The 19,392-nt window shown below is 38.9% G+C and overlaps 1 protein-coding gene across 2 annotated transcripts; it reads right to left on the reverse strand.

Annotated features, from left to right (window-relative positions):
• Window positions 1-515: 515 nt before the first annotated feature.
• Window positions 516-17,521, reverse strand: ACBD5 (acyl-CoA binding domain containing 5). Of its 2 annotated transcripts, XR_002115826.2 has the most exons (10): window positions 17,362-17,521; window positions 11,315-11,452; window positions 10,229-10,429; window positions 9,460-9,566; window positions 7,242-7,518; window positions 6,099-6,298; window positions 4,461-4,511; window positions 4,063-4,172; window positions 2,857-3,057; window positions 516-1,449 (listed from the first exon to the last, which is right to left on the reverse strand). XR_002115826.2 is itself a non-coding variant. In XM_010712510.3 (9 exons), exons 1-9 carry the CDS (start codon window positions 17,414-17,416, stop codon window positions 1,437-1,439), a joined length of 1,152 nt encoding a protein of 383 aa, XP_010710812.2. In that variant the 5' UTR covers window positions 17,417-17,515; the 3' UTR covers window positions 516-1,436. The 2 variants fall into 2 exon arrangements, 1 of the variants encoding a protein (XP_010710812.2); XM_010712510.3 differs by lacking the exon at window positions 2,857-3,057 and having other exon boundaries at window positions 17,362-17,515.
• Between the last annotated feature and the right edge of the window lie 1,871 nt (window positions 17,522-19,392).

The raw sequence follows: 19,392 nt of genomic DNA on the forward strand, positions 1-19,392 counted from the left end.
AAAAAAAAAGGGGCTTAAAACAAGATTAAAATTGCCCCAGTAAGACAAACATTGAATTCTGTGATTACATTTTTTACAATATAGCCTGTATGAAAAATGCTTTTCAAACTATAAAAGATTTCCAGGAAGGGCAGAAAAGAGCTTTCCTCAGTAATCTGTAATATTTGGTGTGGATGGAGAATGAAAGTGCATCAATAATATGGTGAATTTCTAAGATTCAAATCTTATGCACAGGTTGTGAGATAATTTAATTCTTTATAGCAAAGAAGTGTCTTTGTTTTCTAATTAATTTTAGTACACTTCCATTTCCCAGAAATTAAGACTGACATACATGTTTACCTACCTACGCATGCACACCTCTAGCTGTATCTTGGTTAGTAAATCCTCCATGAAAGAAATGGAATCGGCACCAAAATTAGTTTGTTTTGTTCTCTAAGAAACCAGAAGGATAGGAGAGAAAGGAATACCAAAACAAACATTTTTCCTAGTGCAAGTGGGGAAGAGTGCACAACAGATGAGGGATAGGAGCTCTTATTTTAATTTGACATAAACTGACAAAAGAAAACTTGCAATGCACAGAGCTTTGTCAAATCTCAGAGATATACTAACAGAGCGAGCTTGCTTTCTTCTTAAAAGCACCTTGTGCCTCAAGTATGGGTTTCAATTACAACAAGCTGTAGCCAACAAGAATATAGCTATCAATCAACATTAAAAATATAAGGTGCAGCCTTTTCAGATGGATCCCTTGCTTTGGAGGGATCACACCTACTTACAAATACATATTTCACAGTCCTATGTTACTAAGGGCTCTAACTTTCAGGATGTTTACCACTTGTAATATCTCATTTACGAACCTGAAGGATAACCAAAGCTTCCCACTTCACTTCTGAACAGTTTACAAGGAAAGTTGTCCCACACCAGTTTAGCAGCAAAAACAACCAGTTGAATTCCTAAGAGCTACACTGTCTTTTTCAATAGTTTACAAGGTATTAATTCATACTTCATTAGTGCTTTCATCTCATAGTACATAAACCCGTGGAAAAACAGGTAGGGATATTTTCACTGTAACCTTATTTCTATATTAAAGTGACAGCTTTACATATTTTTTGCTTTTTCTTTTACAAAGATGATATTTTCTCTGTTATCTGGCATCAGCAAGACTAGTAATTCCTAAAGGCCCATCCACAACCAGGTTCCAAAATAATGTTCATGTGGATTTAAGGATGAAATGATTAGATTTTATTTGTAACCTAGGAGCAGCAAATCATTCAAGTATCAGTGCTGTTAGTCCTTAAATGTTCAGCTCAAAGGTAGAACAAATATTACTATAACGAAAGGAACATTATCCCAAATCCTGAGGTTCTCTTAAGAATTCAGAATTCCTTCACTTCCCAGGGCCACCTTCTTCTAGCAGTCTTAAACAACATCATGAATTCTCAGTTCAGCTTTCTAGAAGAGGAAACAAATAATCTAGGTTAATGTACTATCACATAACACAGTTTTTCATTTGTCTAAATATTGAAATGGATTAAGGTTACACATGAAAGAAAGATTATTAGTCCTTTAAAATACAACACTGATTCAAGGTTCCTGAACATTTGCCTTAGATTCATGGAATCACAGAATGGTTTGATTGGAAAGGACCCTTAAAGGTCATCGGGTCCAACTCCCCTGCAATGAACATGGACACCTACACAAGATCAGGTGCTCAGAGTCCCATCCAGCCTGACAGTGGAATGTCCCCAGGGATGGGGCATCCACCACCTCCCTGGGCAACCTGCACCAGTGCCTCACACCCTTAGTGAAAAAACCCTCTTCCTTATATCCAACCCAAATCACCCCTCTTTAAGTTTGAAAGCACTTCCCCTTGTCCTATCACAGCAGTCCCTCCTAAAGAGTCTGTCCCCTTCTTTCTTACAACCCCCCTTAGATACTGACAGGCTGCTCCCAGGTTCCCCAGAGCCTTCTCTCCAAGCTGCACAGCCCCAGCTCCCATAGGGAAGCAGTTCCATCCCTTGCATCATTTTTGTGGCCCTCTTTGGATGCCTTCTTAAGTTAGGGAACAACATGTAATTTGACAGAACTGGCAGAACTTAGACGAAGTATATAAAATACCACTAGGGATTCTGACCTGCAGGTCACATTAATTATTATAGTCTCCTGGAGTACAGGAGAGGAGCTTGTGGTAAAGGAGGGTGGGTGACAGCATGACAGCACCAGATCACATCAGCACTTTGCATTCATGAGCTGCTTTCCAAGTGCTGAGAGCAAGCTGAGATACCCCTCCCCAGGGGCACGAGCGAGGCACAAAGCTCGTGCAGACTGGAGAAGGCTTTCTCATCGCTCCTTCCATGGAATCTGCTCCACAGTTTAATGCTGAGTTACCTCACAGAGTAGCAGAGACACCTGGCATCTGCTCTAGGGCAGCATACATATTTTAAAATCAAACGTATACGATATGGTCAATATATGCACTGTGTACGCAGCTATTGCCTAAAAGCTTACGCACCTTCCAAGAGTACACGCTGAGACTGGCACTGTGACAACAGAGAGGGAATTTTGTTTCATTTCATCTCTGAGTGTACTGACCAACCTCCTCCCCTTAGCTAAAGGAGATGAAACTCCCGATGGAAAGGTGATGCAGAAACAGTCTTCAAACATAGGAACGTTCCTTCACAAACAGAAGAGAAAGGAGCGTCTCTTCTGTAAGGAAAGGCTGAGAAAGCTGGGACTGTTCAGCCTGGAGAAGAGGAGGCTCAGGGGAGATCTGAAGGGAGGATGCCAAGAGGGTGGGTTCACCTCAGTGGTGCCCAGCGCCAAGGCAAGGCATAAAGTGAAACACAAGATGTTCCATACCAACATCAGGATACAGCCTTTTGCTGTCAGGGTGACACAGCTCTGGCACAGGCTGCCCAGAGGAAGTGGAGTGTCCTCCCTGAAGATCTTCAGAAGCAGTCTGGACGTGGGCCTGGGCACCCTGCTGTGGGTGTCCTTGCTTGAAGGGGGTTGGGTCAGGCAGACCCAGGGGTCTCTGCCAGCCTCAGCCATGCTGGGATCCTGTGATTTTACCATTCAAGAGAACACTATGCTATGAAAACCTTCAATAATTAAGAAGTTACAATTTAAGCTAATTCTCTGCAGACTGACAGAAAAGAAAAAGCTTAGGACTAAAAGGTAAGAGCACACAATATTAACAGTCAGGTGCAAAGTATGTAGTAACCAGGGAACACCGATTTGATATTCAGATGATTAAAAAGTTGAGAAAAAGCAAGGTGAGAATACAGCTGTCCTTCATCTAAAGGAAGCCGAAGTAGACGTTACAAAAACACCATTGCAAGTTGCTTGTAAATGTAAAGTAAGAAATAGGTGACATGAGACTCATAATGTATTTAACAGGACATAGTTGTCTCATGGCACAAGGTAAGTAGGGAGCCTAGCAAGAAAATGGCTCAGGAGGAAATTGGGAGTGGCGGGGTCACAGAATGTCATGGACACACCTCCAAGGTATCCAGCCTTAACTACTTTTGTATACTCTCTGGAATTGCTCTTCTGCATCACTTCACGGATTTAACCTAAATTGTCTCTACTGAGCACTTTACTACATAAAGAATCATATTTACCAACAGTTTCTAACACTGAGACATTTTCTCTTCATGTCTCTTCCTAGAAGTAAGTCCCAGCTACTGGAAGGCATTCCTAGCTTCCAGCATCTCTTGTTGAGCATTTGTCTTGAGTTTTGGGGAATAAACCACACACCTTCTGAAGGTCACCGTATCACAGACCCTACTGTACAATCTGCTTTAGCTTTCTATTGTCAGAGCTAGGAGTTCCCGATACAGGTAAGAAATCATTAAGCAAGATGTCCTGAAAAAAGCAACTTAAATAAACAGGACCTATCAAGCTCCCCGTTCTGATATGGAACTCATGGTTCAGACATACGTGCATGCTCTTGCATTATTCTTATGTGCGAAGGCAGTTCTTTTTATGTCTAAATAACCTACTTCATACTGATCATCAACAGATGAAGGAAAGTATATATGACCCACATATGCACATCTTTACCTTCGCTTTCTTTGAAGATATACGTGCACCAGCCACTGGGCAATAAATGGCCATACAATAGCAAAAGCTAAAACACCAGGAGAAATTTCAAAGGGCCACCATGATGGTTTCTAAAGAAAACAGAAAAGAGTAGTGTCAGCAACCTGCACATGCATATACAACACAACCTCTGTACTTCATAAATGCTTCCAAGGCTACAGTACCAAGGTAGAAAAAAACGGTAAGACCATAAAAAAAAAATATTTGTCTATTCAATAATCTTTTCAGGAACAAATTATTTTTATATCACTTCATCAAGGAAGAGACAACATGAAAAGCACATACAAAAAAAGCCAGATATAAAATACTCATCTCATCCTTTCACGCTGCTTTTTGCAAATGGAAAAAACAGGATTTACCTTAACAGAGGAGGCGGGTGGATAATTTGACTGTAGTGTTGCAGATCTTGCCTTTAAATACAAACAAAGACCTCATAAGTGTCAAAAAGAAAACAACAATTACACTATTTCTGCTTCACTAAATAAGAATATTTAGTTCTTCATGGTGGCTTTGCAGTCTGTTTGTATGACAGCTTGAGGAACAGTACTTAAAAAGAAAGGAAGCTTTTCTTGACGTTGTTAAAAAGCAGTACTACACTCAACGCAACCCACCTTCCACCACTTGGTTCCAACTTAACCTCTCATGCTTCCATTAAACTTCAGAGCATTTTTATCACATTTCTGTGTGTTAAAATATGAATCAGTATCACTGACTGAACCTCTCTACAGTTTTTCAAGGCTCCCCCTGCCTATGCAACTTCTTCATCTCTGGTCCAAATCCAGCAGCTGCAATAACCCAGAGATGAAACTCTAGCAAATTAACTTGCATAATGAAGTATTTAAACACTGGTCTGTAATAAAGGCAAGAAGCATTCTTTCAGTGTACCCTGAGCTATAGCTATACAGTCTAACCAAGGAATCCATCCAAAATCTTATAGCCAATACAGAGAAAGAGAAGTACCAGAAATACTTCAAGCCTTTTCCCACATACTGTTGTGGTGCTTTCACAGGAATAAAAAAGTCAGCTTTCTAGGCTTTTCCTAATGAATGTGTGAATCAGAAGCTTCTTGACCTTATTGCTCCTCAGAAAATGAAAGCACAGCGTGAACTGCTGGGGGAAAATCTTTGACTCATTCTTCAGGTATTGCTTTAGTAAAAAGAAAGAAAAAAATTAATCTGTGTGCAAACACCAGATTCTTGAACAGCTAAGCTGAAGCAAAATTACAGTTTTAAGAAATCCTCTTCCTTGGCTACCTTAGATTTGGGGTGTGTGCATCTCATAGGACACTTACTGACATGGCTCTACAATGCTCAGGCAGATCAAATATCAACATGACAAAGAGAACCAAGTATTTCTGACTGCTGGTTGAATATAGTTCTATCACATTCTATCCTGCATACACTACTAAGTGTAGCAGTATTTCCACTGAAATGGAAAGAAAAAGAAACACTACATCAACAAATATCTACACTCTTAAGACTTCTGCTTGTCTTGTATACACGATGTGAAACTCCAAAAGAGTTGGATTGCTTTGAAGGAAAAGAATGCTATGAATAGCTGAATAATGGACTCAGAATTTCTGCCTGCAAACATTTACCAATCTGGGAAATTAAGATAATTTTATTTCCTTTGAAAATGCATTGAAATCTACTGACAAAGACACATGGGATCCCATATTACTATCATTAACCATGGAATATCTCTGTCACGACTGCATAATGTGTACTGATAACGATGGCTGAGATTAGTTGTATAATAGAAATGAGCACAATAATGTATGCTTAATATCTAAGTTAATATGCATGGTTTTGTTCACAGGTACAACAGTCCTGAATTGTGTTCATGAGATTAGGTAACAAAAAGAAATTCTAAGTTGAAACAAACTACAGAATATAACAAATTTATTTACAGTTTAAGAAAACATTGTTTAAACCTGAAAGCATAAGGATATTCAAGGAGATTTAACAAAAATATAATCAAATTGCTTCAGTGTGTACCTGTGATGCTGTAACTGCCTCCAGCATATGCAACCTCTGCAGGACATTCTGCATGTCTTCTTGCAACCGCATCAGCACTACGGCGATCTGCTCACTGAGGCTGCCCCGCGGGCCTCTGTCTGATCCCCAGCGCTCTCCATCCCCTCCATTACCCATCTGTCCACCTTGCGAACCGTCTCCTAAAGGATGAAGTCTGTGCCCTACGTTGGGAAGGAAGAAACAGATGCTTAAAACACAGAATGGGCTACCAGCTCTATTGAAAATGTTTGTTACGAACACTTGTTCAATCTTCTTCCACCCCACTTGAGTGCTTTATTCAGGCAGCTCAAAAGTGCCGGGAGGTTCCTGCAACAGCGTTTGAGATGTTTCCCCTACATGAAGTCTCATGTAACAGAACCTTCACCTATCGCATTCCCTTAACTATACACAGATGACCGAATGTGCTTCTGTCTGCTTGCAGCAAACTAAGTCAAACAAGAAAAAAGGGGATACGGTTAAACTAATGTGCAGCCCTGCAATATGTTCTTTAGAATAGTTTACAACATAAGTGCTCTTTTAAAATCTTCTTTTTAATTTTGCCATTTGATGCCATACAAAAAGACATGGTATAAATAAATGAAACGCTTTGTGTTTTAACAACCAGAACAGATAGCATCAGCATAAATAAAAGGTGTGGCTAATACCCCAATTATATAGAAAACAATGTGTAATCGATACCTTTCCAAGAGGTTCCCTGGTTTCAAACAGAGGTATAAATAGGCATGCATTTAAAAACAAATACGCAACTTGTAAAGAAATTTTTTGCATGCACAGATGGGTTTTGAAGATTATACTTTAGAAGGGTGGGTGCTACAGACAACAGCTGGATTTTAAGGTCAGCCAAAACTGAAGCAGCCGATTCACTTATTAAAGATCTCCATAACACAATAAAATTATTCTGTAATGATTACTATGAATGAATTAAATACTTTGAACACAAAACTCATCACCACCCACCCACATTTTATTAGCTATTTTTACTGTGAAGGGCAGAGGCATTGTATAGTGGGACTGTCTTACTGAACAAGGCTGACCAGTGCTTCTTAGTCTCCTATCATTTACAGCCATGAGCAGAGTAGAAAATACAAAAGCTATGCACAGTACCTCTCCCTCTTCTGACACCATAGAAATCTGCTTTTTCTCCATCCTTTTTCTCCTTGTGAGGAGCCCCATTACTGGCTTTGCCATCTTCTCCTCCACACTTGACTTCACCTTTTTCTTGAACTGCTCCTTCTACAGCATTTCCAAGCTGCAGATTCCCAGCAGTTGTGCAAGCATGCCTTGGAAGATCAGTATTTTCTAATAGAGGATGGTGATCTACATCCAAGAAATGGGATGAACGCTTTAAAGATCCTTTAGCTGACGTGATGATCTCCGAGGGCTACAAATTAACATTAACAAGTAATTAGAGGCTGTAAAATGTAACAGTTAACCAATAAAAAGGAAGAAGCAGCATATTTTCTTTCACTTTAAGAAAGCAGCTTGCTCTGTATTATGACTTTTAACAGGAACGTTTGTTTTGCTATGGAATGTGCTTACTGGTGCCCAAACATTCTTCCCAAATCAAAAAGGTTAGACATTCACTTGAGACAAATATTCTCAAAACACTGAACTACTTGGAATTACTTTAGACATTTTCAGCATACTCTCATACACTCATTGAACCTTTGGAAGACCTCAGAATGTTCGGTTTTCCTTTGCTTTTGCCTACCAGACAGTAAAGAAGTATCCTAAACTAACTGGTGAACCAGACTGTCAAAAGCCATGTGCTATTAGCAACCTTGGACTAGCAGTGCTTACACTCACTGCAAAGAAATCACAGTATTTATTATCAATCTGCTCAATATTGCTAGACTGCACCCTGTATTTTTCACAAATAAAAGTAAATTCTACCAAGTTTTTCATTCAAAATCTGCAATACTGCAGAAAGACATCAAAAATAGCTGACATGAACACTGACCGGGTCACAATTACACATCCTGCAAGAGGACTGCCTTAAAGTGCTACAAGCATCCTTTGTTCAGTGAAAGGACAAAGTATGAGCACAATTACATGTTGAAGCAGACTGGGGAGCTCAGCTAGCTGGAGGTAACTCCATGAAAACGGAAAAACAGCAAAAAAGAGGAGGAAAAGAAATGGAAACTGCTGCCAAAAATCCTGTTTGTCAAATACAGATCATAAACCTGCATCATCAGAACTGAATATTGAGTATTTGCTACACCTTTTGCAATATTTAATTTGAGTGAACGTGTTCTCATTTTAGTCAGTCTGTAGTTGTACTTCTATACTTATTTCTATACACACCTATCTGAACTAAACTTCACATTCAAGTTGGGAAATTGATACCTATCCACCCACGCCCACGAAAGAGCCTTAAACAAGTTCAAACAATACACAAGACAATTGGGAAACAGCCTACATAAAAAACAGCTCGAAGCATTTCTACCAAATCACCTTTTGCAATAGCTTTCGCTGCTGCATAGAATTCGGATTTGCTAAAAGGAAACAGATGGAAAGAAAACAATGAAACATGCAGTGCTTGCAGGCCTTTTTGATCCAGAGCACCATTCACATACTCCTCCCCTGAATCAGGAAGCTAAGTGTTCGAGTACACTTTGCCAAGCCTACACTGAAACTGGATCTCCAAAAGAGGTCCAAACCAGGAATTCAACTACAACCACAGTTAACACAAGCAACAGTTCAGTGATAACTAAGCCAGTACAGTTGGTGCCCACCTTTTACATGGAAATCAAAAATGCATGTTATGGCTGAAGAGAGTACAAGAACACCCACAAATCATCATCTCCCTAGAGATTTCTATAGATCTAGGCCACTTTCTTCAACTGGCCTACAGGCTGCCTGCTCAGGCTTACTCTTTACTTATTCTAAGAAACAAATGCAGGATTTATCAGGCCAGAAAAAGAGAACAAAAATTCACACACTACAAAGATACTTCATGATTCTGAGGGTCAGCTGAATTCTGGTCCCTACATATCTTACTAGACCCTGTTACCTGTGGATACAACCCTTACTTTCTTCATACCATTCTTTTTGACAGATGTTTCTAAGAACTGCTGGTTTGGACCATTTCCCCTCCCCTAAATTCTCTGAGGGCAATAATGTTGAGGCTGTTGGACCAGTATTAACCAAGCTGTAAAAGCCTGACAATAAAAAGAACACAAAATGATAATTCAAATAAAAGAAAGGTATGTGTGTATTATTTCATTCACCTCTGTATGTCCAGGTTCACCTGACAGACAGGAACCTATTTAAAAGCAGGCATATTAGCTTCAAACTACATATAGGAGTATTAATCCCTTACCTCTTCTAGTCCAAGTTGCTCCATCGAGTCACAATAAACTTCACTGTCTGAATCACTGGTTAAGTGCTGAGTTCCTGAGACCTCTTCAGTGCTCTCCTCATTTGCACCTGTATTTGAAGGAAGTATGCACACCTGCTTTGTAAATCTGAGTCAATCTTGGCAAAGAGTAAAGCAACGAGTTAAAATATCTAGATGAGCTCCAGTTCATGCCCTATTCATCTACTGTTGTCATCCTATTAATAAAGAAATTATACAAAGCATTTGCTAAGGGAAAACCAAACTGATATTTCTATGTTCTAAGATCAAAATTTTAATTTTTGTCTGTTTGTTTCATTCTCCTTCTTAATCTCAGTATAAAGTAGTTTTGAACAAAGTCATCAATTGATTTTCAATTAGTAGATTTGGACATCAGTTACAATAAATTGACATTCACAAAATTTCAGCCTTGACAAATACAGATATTAATGATCTTCATTTAATGGCAAATTAGCTTTCAAATGCAAATAATACATACATAGATAATACAATGATTTTAGAAGATAATTGCATTTCCGTATATTTAAGCCTCCCTCTGAATTTACCCTTTTTTCTGTAAAAGATGTTTAACAAAGCACCTTATTTTAAACTGCTAAGAATTGGCTTAATTTCTTAGTATTCTTTCTTCACGTTTGTACTACTGGAAGATACCACTTCTCATTTTTGAATCCCAGGATTAAGATTTCCAAGAAAAACATATGCAAATTAGCACCTGATCTTGCAAGAAGAATACCTTGGTGAGCACAGTTATTAGCTATTTCTAGGCTTGGCTCTGTCTTCTGTATTTCTTCCTCCACATTCAAGCCATTCAAGGCAGATTTGGTCTGGATGCCATTCTGCACATGTGGGATAAAGCTGTCCTTGTAACAGTCATTAGCAACAATATTTTCCATATCCTTAGCAGCTAATGATTCTGCTTTCAGACTCTTACATTCTGTAAAAGAACAGGAAAACCTTGCAGATAGAAAGCCAGGTATATAACAGCTAAAAACACAGTTCTTAAAGCAGATAACTTTCTGATGGTTTATATGTAAAATGTATATGCAGAACAAACACAAAAATGTTTCTAGATTTTTGTGTTTGCATTTGCAGGGATTGTTCTGTTACTGTAAAAAAGTATTAACGTAACAGTTTAACTTGCATAAAGAGCAGGTGATGTTTAACACGTAACTAAGCAATTCCACCATAGGTCCCTCTGACAAATTAAATAATTATCCTAATGTCCTTGGAAGGAAAAAGAACTGCATAGAATTCTAAATGTGTAATTTTATTTGGTTTTCACTCGACACTGCTACTACTCAAAACCCATATGAGCCCCCAAAATGAATGGCATTGCAAGTTCTGTTTTCCTTTCTCTGAAAAAACGTGATTTTCAATTCTACTGTTATTAACAGCTGCTACATGTAGCACTGGCAACAAAAAGGAAAACAACACATGATATTCTATCAATTCTTAGATAACACCCTGACACAACTTTCTAGCAGTCAAAAAATGTATGGCAGTACAACAAGTACAGCATTCACAATCCTGTGGGCTTTTCTGATACTTATACAGTTAAAAAAATAGAAAAAAAACCTCTGGAAGAATCACAGCATGTCTGAAGTTGGCAGGGACCTCTCATTCCATCTGGTCCAACTCTTGTTCAAGCAGGGACACCCACATCACGGTGTCCGCAACCATGCCTAGGTAGCTTTTGAGTATCTCCAAGGAGATACAATCTCTCTGAGCAACCTGTGCCACTGCTTCGTCACTTGCACAGTAAAGAAGTGTTTCCTGAAGTGTTTCCAAGAGAGACATAGTCTAAGTGTAGAAAACATACCCTTTACATTTTGCTGTAGTTCTTTTTCTTCCTCTTCATGAAGTCCTTCTTCTTCTGATTCTGCGCCACTATCACTACTCTCAGCTTTTCCATTCACGGTCTTTATATTTGGAGCAGAATTCAGGACGTTACTAAGGTCTGAGAAAACATTCAACAAGGAAAAAGTAAGTATTTTAAAAGAAACCAACACATAGCTCCCCCAGAAATACCAGGCAGCTGCTGCACAAAAGCATTTCCATATTAAAAGAACAATCAATGAATGCCAGTTTTATTTCTGTATGCTCTTCCTTAATTATTTTAATGTTTCTCTTCTGTGGTTTACCACAGAATGCCTGACTACTCATGAAAGATTCTGAGGAAGCCTACTGGAAAAAGACAGCACATTGCATGTTACTTTCACTACAAAACCTCTGACCAAGACTATTATCCACACTTCTGGTACAGCTACAGTAACGTTTTATCTAGGACTGCTATGGCCATTTTCTTTGAATGCAGAAGTCAGTATTTTATAGAAGTTCCCTTTGGGGCTGAAATGCTTCAAAACTGCAAACTTTGGAATAGTCCATTCAATTATATGAGCAAGCAGATTCTGTGAAAGGGGAATATTCTATTAATCTCTTCCCACAGTGGCTTAAACAAAACATGATGACAAAATGTATGTAAATATTTATCTGGCAAAGTGCACATGGAAGTAAGCACTCTGAGTTCAGTGAAAAGATGGTATAATAAGTACACAGTGCATTTGTTTCTTGTCTAATTACACAAATACTTACTACAGATATGTAGTATAAAACAAATATTGAAAAAATAAAGTAACTGTTTAGTCTTTGTTTTCCACATCTGTGACCATTTCAAGGTTCATAATTTACTCCATGTTCAAAGTATCGCAAGGTAAAGATTCTTAAAAATATAAAAAGGAGAATTTAAGCCTTTGCTACACCCTATGTAAAAAAATATGGAGAAACACCTTCTGATGATTTCAACCTTGTACACTAGCACAGAGTGACTAAGGTATAAAGTGGACAGTTACTAGATGCTCCCACACTTTACATGTTGACCACAAAACTGGATTCTGTCTGCTTTAATTGTCATCATAGCATTCGATCTGCATAACTTGTACATTCCCTTGATGGAATCTTGAAAGATTAATTAATGTCAAGCCTTAAATTCATTAGGCTTAGTATTAAAGAGCAAAATAATATCCAATTATATCGGAGTTGTCAAACCAGCCCTGCTACTTTCTTTGCTGCATGTAGAGCGATGGGTTTGATTTACTTTAATCTTGCAATGAAGAACTGATCTGCCTTCCCCCAGTCCTTTAATTTCCATACTGCTTAAAAAATAAAAAACAAAAGAGCTTTTATTTAGACATAATGAATACATAAAATATCTTGTTCACCTAAGTCTTACTGTGAAATAAGCACTCGATGGGCACCCTGCGTCACCATTTTGGATTGCAATTAAACTTTTATCTGAAAAGTATCTGGAAAAGCTATTACCTCTTTTGTGAACCACAAGAATATAAGCAATCACAAAGTCATTCTATATTCTATTCTTCCTGCAAAAACCATATTTGAAAAAAAAACAAAAAACCACACTCATAGGAGATTCCCACCATATTCCCTGTTTATTTCTCATAAGTATCTTTCGCTTATTGTGAATCTCAATTCTAGAGATGTTTATCAGGGAACAAACAGTGCAAGAAGGATAACGTAACACTGACATCCTCTGCACTGCAGCTGAGCAGTACGCAGAGTGACAGCTCGCTGGCAATGCAGAAGCAGGCATCACCCTCCCCACTGAAATAAAAACAGGGTGGGGAGCAAACATGCAAGCGCCTTACCCAGTCGTGGGAGTGAACGGGAAAAACAAGACTTGGAGACACATCCAGCCATAAATGCAGGTGATTAGAAAACTGTAAACCTCATCATCCTGCCCAGCATATGGCAAAAAGTCCCAACCATACATCAGTGTATTTTCTAAGATTTACTTTTTTTCGGTTCTGAAGAAGAACACTGTTGAACATGAAAACGTTTTCTTGGTACTCTATTTCAGCATGGAGATTATTCATCTGGGGAAACTTCTGTGTGCTACGCTACACCTATTCAAATAGAATCACAGAATGGTTTGAGTTGGAAAGAACCCTTAAAGGCCACCTGGCCCAACCCTCCAGCAATGAACATGGACACCTACACTAGATCAGGTGCTCAGAGCCCCATCCAGCCTTGGGTGTCTTCAGGGATGGGGCATCCACCACCTCTCTGGGCAACCTGTGCCAGTGCCTCATCATCACTCCTATTGTAAAAAAGCTTTTTCCTTGTATCTACTCTAAACTAATAAAGAGGCAGAACTGAAGGAAAGTATCAGGAGTAATAGCAGTATGCCATGAAACACCTGAAAAACAAAATCCCTCAGGATCACATTTCTTCCACAAGGTAACAACAGAGCTCCTGAAGACCACGAAGAGGCACAGCTTTGATGCAGACTCCAAAGAACACAGCACGTTGTACAGAGCCACGGCCTCGCTGAAATACCATGCTTGATTCTGTACTTCTCATCAGAATCCCTACAATGTTACCCTCACCAAGTCCATCCCTAATTGTTTCTACTTCTGTGGGGTAAGAGCCTAATCAGAGCCAACTGGTAGCAACTTCCACAGCCTTGTGGGTAGGTCAGTAATTGCTCCCTGACAAATGCATCTTTTAATATGAGTAACTCCATCAGCTTGATAGTAGCAAAATCTCAGCTACTTTAAGATTATTTCTATGACTTTTACTTATAGCAACTTACATAGGGACTTCTTTGTACTACGTTTATGTCAACTAATGCTCTGTCCAAATTTGGGTGTCAAGTCCTCAGACACCTGTATATGTAAATAATGTTGATGGTTACTTTGATAATCAGATAACTAGAATTCTTTTCTTGCCATTGTAACGCAGTGTTCCATGCCCGTAGCTGATCCCCATAGGCTTCCTGTTTCAATTCCAAGTTTATACAACTATGTTCTGCCACTTCTCATTCATCTAGCTTCACAAACTTCCTCCTTCCTTTTGAAACTGATGCATTCCCATACTGTAATTACTGCAAGGAGAGATCATTTGCCGCAGGGGAAGGAGTACGTTTCAGGATTTAGCTACGCTTTGGAAATCCTTCTGATATCTATCCTTTCATAACAGCCTTCCAACCAAAAATCTTTGAGCAGTCTATGAAACAGGACCAACAGCTGATTTGCCATCAGAACTGAGGTTATAAGTAGTATTTTAACATGTGGTTCAAAGCACAAATATGCATCCTTTTTGATCTGGAGCTGAGCTGCCTGACATAGCCTATGCTCACCCTCTATCCCTACACGAGACTACACCACCTTCTAGTTAGTGTTTGCTTAAACAACACATCTTAAAATGAGTAATAGACCTCCACTAGCCTAGCTTGGTTTAACTAAGAAGCACTCATATGAGCAGCTCAGACGACAGACTGCTGAAGGCAATGGCTTCTGAAGCTTCATTTATTTTCTGAGGGGAAAAAAGAGAGGACAAAGGGTACATGCAAGCATCGAGGAGTCTAGCCTTCAGCTAGAAGACTTTGTTTGCCTTGTTTCCTTTCATTCTTATTTGGACATCACATTATAAAGCTGCTCTACAACACACTAATGAACTGTCCTCACAAATAAGATTGTAGGAGGGCATGCCAAAAATAAAGACAAAAATACAAAATCCCTTAACTACCATGTGTTTTATCACTCTTATAGTATTTGATGATCAGATTTTGCTCTATACAGTTTTCATTTTTTTTTTATTTAGTCTTCCTGAACTTCACAATAGTAAGAACAAAGGCCTCTCCTTTTTCTTTAATTTACTCCAGATGACCACAGCCCTCTTTTGTCCACATTCCTTGCTCTTTTTATGTGCTACTTTTTATGCAACAGCTTGAGATATGCCATTTTATTTCCATAAACAATAGTCATATCTTTATTTGCCATTTACAAACCCAAAACAATCTGTGGATAAATAAACATTAAGAGCAGCTTCTTAGACATACTATTAACTTGCAAGAATGCACTGTGGATTACTGACTTAATCATCCTGGAACTTTACGTTTTTCTTCCATTCAGTATCGATTGAGTTCTTCTCCATTCATATCACTGGTACTTACTCCCCTGAATTTTCAGGGCACTTTCCACGTAAGAATAAGGCTACTGAGTTTTATTTGATTGACGTATTCACGGTTTTCTTCTTTCTCTGCTTGAGACTTGTGCCTGCTTGTATTTTTGGACAGAGAGCAGTTCAGTAAGGACAGCAGCTGACCCGCAGGCAATCCAAACAATGGCAGGCAGTTTCATGTAACATGGCACCAGGCAGCCAAAATACAGGGCCACTAGCACATGCAGATCAGTTAGATGGTGCATGTGCAGCAAGAACAATGAACGTAGGCTTTGCCAATATACTGTCAACACCTTAGAAAGTGATCAGAAATAAGAATGAACATGAAAAAAAAGCTGCTTTTTAGATTTCATATTAGCTCTTAATAACAGCAATTCCAGGATCCAGGATGTCCCCATGTCTGGTACTACATTCCTCTGGGAGAACGAGCAGGATTTGCTATTTTCTCTTCTGTGTGGAAGAGATACAGTCAATATTTGGAAATTTTTTGATGTGTAAGAAGTAGAGAGGGGTTTTTATGTACTAGTGTGATGATACAAGTACACATGAATATAACAACACACGTCTGTCCCAGAAAGTGCAACAAAACCCCATAAAGAAAACTAAGTTATGCCTCAACAGAAGAATCTATTTCTGGGTCACCTATAGTCCAGCCAACAGGAAAGTAATTTCAATCAAAAACTGTTTTGCCTTGTACAAGAAAAAATACACAGGAAATAACATCAAGACCATGTGCTATACAACCTACTCTTAGCAACTGAACAGCAACAGCCTTTCACGTTCCCCATATTAAACACAGCCTTATCAATGGATAATTGATGGCTTTTCCATGCATATTTGAGACTATGATTAAAGTAATTATTTTTCTTATAATAAAGTTGTACATAAAGCACTAACCCACACTCATCAGGCACAAAAACTATTACTGTTGACTCAGTTCCAGCATGAAACACAATACAGTCAGGTTTGCCTTGTACAAGATGGTTTTGGAAGTAAACTGCTAAACTGTTGAGATGCAAAAATAAAATTCACACTAGCCTCTGTGAATATGACTTGTAGCCTTCACAGAATCTCAGAACAGCTGAGGTTGGCAGGGACTTCTGGTTCTACCTGTTCCACCCCTTGCTCAAGAAGAGCCATCCAGAGCAGGGTGCCCAGGGCCACGTCCAGGATTTTTAGGATCTCCAGAGAGGTAACTCCACAACCTCTACAGGATATCGGTGCCAGCACTTTGTCATCCACACAACAGATAAGTGCTTCGTAATATCTAGGCAGAACCTTGATTATAGCTGTTAGCTTATCACAGGAGACTAGAACTGGAAAAAAAGCTTAAAAAGAACTTTAAAAACCTCTCTCACACACCCAACAGTTTCTCCTGCCCCATACCTGCCCTGCTTTAATGCACCTCATAGCTGTGGTACATTCTAGATATCCTACTAAAGCACAGCAATTCTGAAGTACCAGGGACTGCAGTTATTTTCCCCCTTCTTACAAAGCATTAGGGATTCACAGCCATAGAGTTCCTTAAAAATCCCAGTGAGGAAAGAGGAAGGAGGAGGAAGGAAATTAGTTTAGCAAGTATCTTTGAAGTCAAGCACTGAATGAGAAACTGAGCTTATAAAGCAAGCAGAAGGTGTTTCACAAGAAGCCCACACACAAGCAGAAAAGCATGCCACCAAATGCTTCACTACAAAGCAAAGATAATAAAAATGAGATGAACTCTTTGAGAAAATACAACAATTTGAAAAAGAGAAACTAATCATATGCAATCTGCAGAAGCACAGCTAGAAAGTATCTTATGCTTTAAGAGGAAGAAAACTGTTTTGAGAATTAATAATTAAGAGCAGACTCACTTCTTTCAAATGCAATACTCCCCTCTAAGCTTACCTGCATCCTGAACTAGAAGCACTGGAATGGATGCACTCACTTGCTCCAACAGCATGCATACCTCAGTGAATACTGTCTTCTAAGTTTAGCTCTCACATCCAAACTACTCAATAACTGTATCTGCCTGCAACTTCTGCCTCTCACACCAGGAGCTACTGAAGTGGTGCCCTGTATAGGCAAGAAAAAAAAAAAAAAGCTACACTGCAATCAGCACTGCCCCAAAGTAGCCTACCTGGAAGTAACAGACACTGTGCTTCAACAGAGTTTATTACAGTTGTAATTACAGCAGTTACAATGCACCTGGGAGCAAAGGGCTCAGGGGAAAAACACTAAGCAGGATGACAAAAGTATTACAATGCTGAAACTTTCCTGTCTCCACAGTGCATAACTTGTCATTGCTGAAGGCAACATTTAGTCTTCAAAAAGGTTTATAAGGAACACTTCTGCTCAGCATAAGAGCAGAGGATCAACTTTATTTAGTGAGATATAACTGTGTTTTAAATGCTGGTCTTTTTTAGCAGTGAGCTGGACATCAGATTTCTCATTCGTTTATTAGCAAGTACATGTTAAGGCTGCTCTTCTAAAGCAACAGTGTCCCTATCAGGTAGTGACCTGTCCCCATCTTTTCCAATATTCCTCTCCTCTTCTACCAGCTACCAACAAAAGGGTCCCTCTTTAACACAGCAAAAATTACCTGCTTTCTTCTGTAGCCCTAAGACAGATAAGGGTCCAATTTCTCCTTTGACATATCGTATTTTATCAACCTGAATTAATCTTTTCCCCCACCTACCCCTTTTAAAATACTTTCTACCTGTCAAAAAGACTATTCTCCAAAGAGCCTCAGCTTCTCAGCCGCAGTCTGAACTTTCAGAACACTGCCCAGGTTATGTACTCTTGAAATATTCCTCAGACCTATATAGTCTACTGGACAAAACTATGCTTCCCCTTCTCAAACTCCTCTTCTGATTTCCCAGAGGTAAGGCGCAGACCAAGTCTGGGGATTGTAACGTATAAATCAAGCAACTTTGTCTTAGCTGCCATTTTAATGTTGGCATGTGAGGCCTCAGGGTTGCTCATTAAGGTAAGCCACAAGCTCTGTTGACTCAGAAGACATTATTTCAATGGTTTGCATTCAACATTACCAGAGAAACCACAAGGAGTAGAAATACAATTTTAAAAGGCTACACTTCTATTGAGAGACCAATCTGCTGGAGACAATATCACATCAGATGCATATTGTCTGGTAGCAGATGTTGAGCAAGTATCGATGATATACTTTTTAGGAAGCGGCACGCAATTCTTACATAGATGGATAGTCATTTTCACACAGATAAAAGCCTGATGGAAAAGCAAAAGGCAAATCTTCACTCAGAATGGGCCAAAAGAGAGCAGAATACAATACAAAAGAAAAAAAAAAAGGAACTAAGAGAAGGGGCCCAGTTTCCAGGACATAAAAATTACTTGTCCTTTAAAAAACAACAACAGGGCAGAGAAGACTGCAAGAACTAACACAACTAAAAATAACAATGCATCCATTTTTAAGAGTACTGTCAGTTGTCTCACCACTTCAAAGCAAACTTGGGCAGAGCAGTTTAACTCCTTAGAATGAATCTGGGAAAGTGAATGTAACCGTGTTTCCATATTCCCATGAAATATTTTAAGACTTGCACTATGAATAATACTGATTATTTCCAGCTTCACTTTCTATCATGAAAGCATTAAGAGCACTGAAGAAAGGATTTCAAAAATCTTAAGTGTAAATGTAAAATTCTACCATAAAACAATGGAATTCTACAAAAATTGTCCTAACTCAGTGTGGCAGAATTAGAAGTTGCAGACTTAAGTTGTATGTGGTTTATCAAACATCATTAAATTTAACCTGTTGTGCTACTGTTGCAATAAAGTTGAAGTTGGCTATTCTATGTCAATTTTACTTACACTGCCTCATGCTTAATACTGAATCTTCAAACTATAACCATTTCAGTAATGGACTTAGGATACTTTTAACTTTTTTCTGCCCGAGTCTCTCTT

Source organism: Meleagris gallopavo, chromosome 6 (genome assembly GCF_000146605.3).
Source record: "Meleagris gallopavo isolate NT-WF06-2002-E0010 breed Aviagen turkey brand Nicholas breeding stock chromosome 6, Turkey_5.1, whole genome shotgun sequence".
Lineage (NCBI taxonomy): Eukaryota > Metazoa > Chordata > Aves > Galliformes > Phasianidae > Meleagris > Meleagris gallopavo.

What these genes read in the sequence shown, in the direction of transcription:
- ACBD5 (XM_010712510.3), bottom strand. Translation starts at nt 17,416, where the DNA reads ATGCTGTTGGAGCAAGTGAGTGCATCCATTCCAGTGCTTCTAGTTCAG. An exon ending in TAATAACTGTGCTCACCAAG is followed by an intron (nt 9,567 to 10,228) that starts GTATTCTTCTTG and finishes CTTCAAATACAG; the next exon opens with GTGCAAATGAGGAGAGCACT. An exon ending in AGGCAGTTACAGCATCACAG is followed by an intron (nt 4,512 to 6,098) that starts GTACACACTGAA and finishes TTGTATTTAAAG; the next exon opens with GCAAGATCTGCAACACTACA.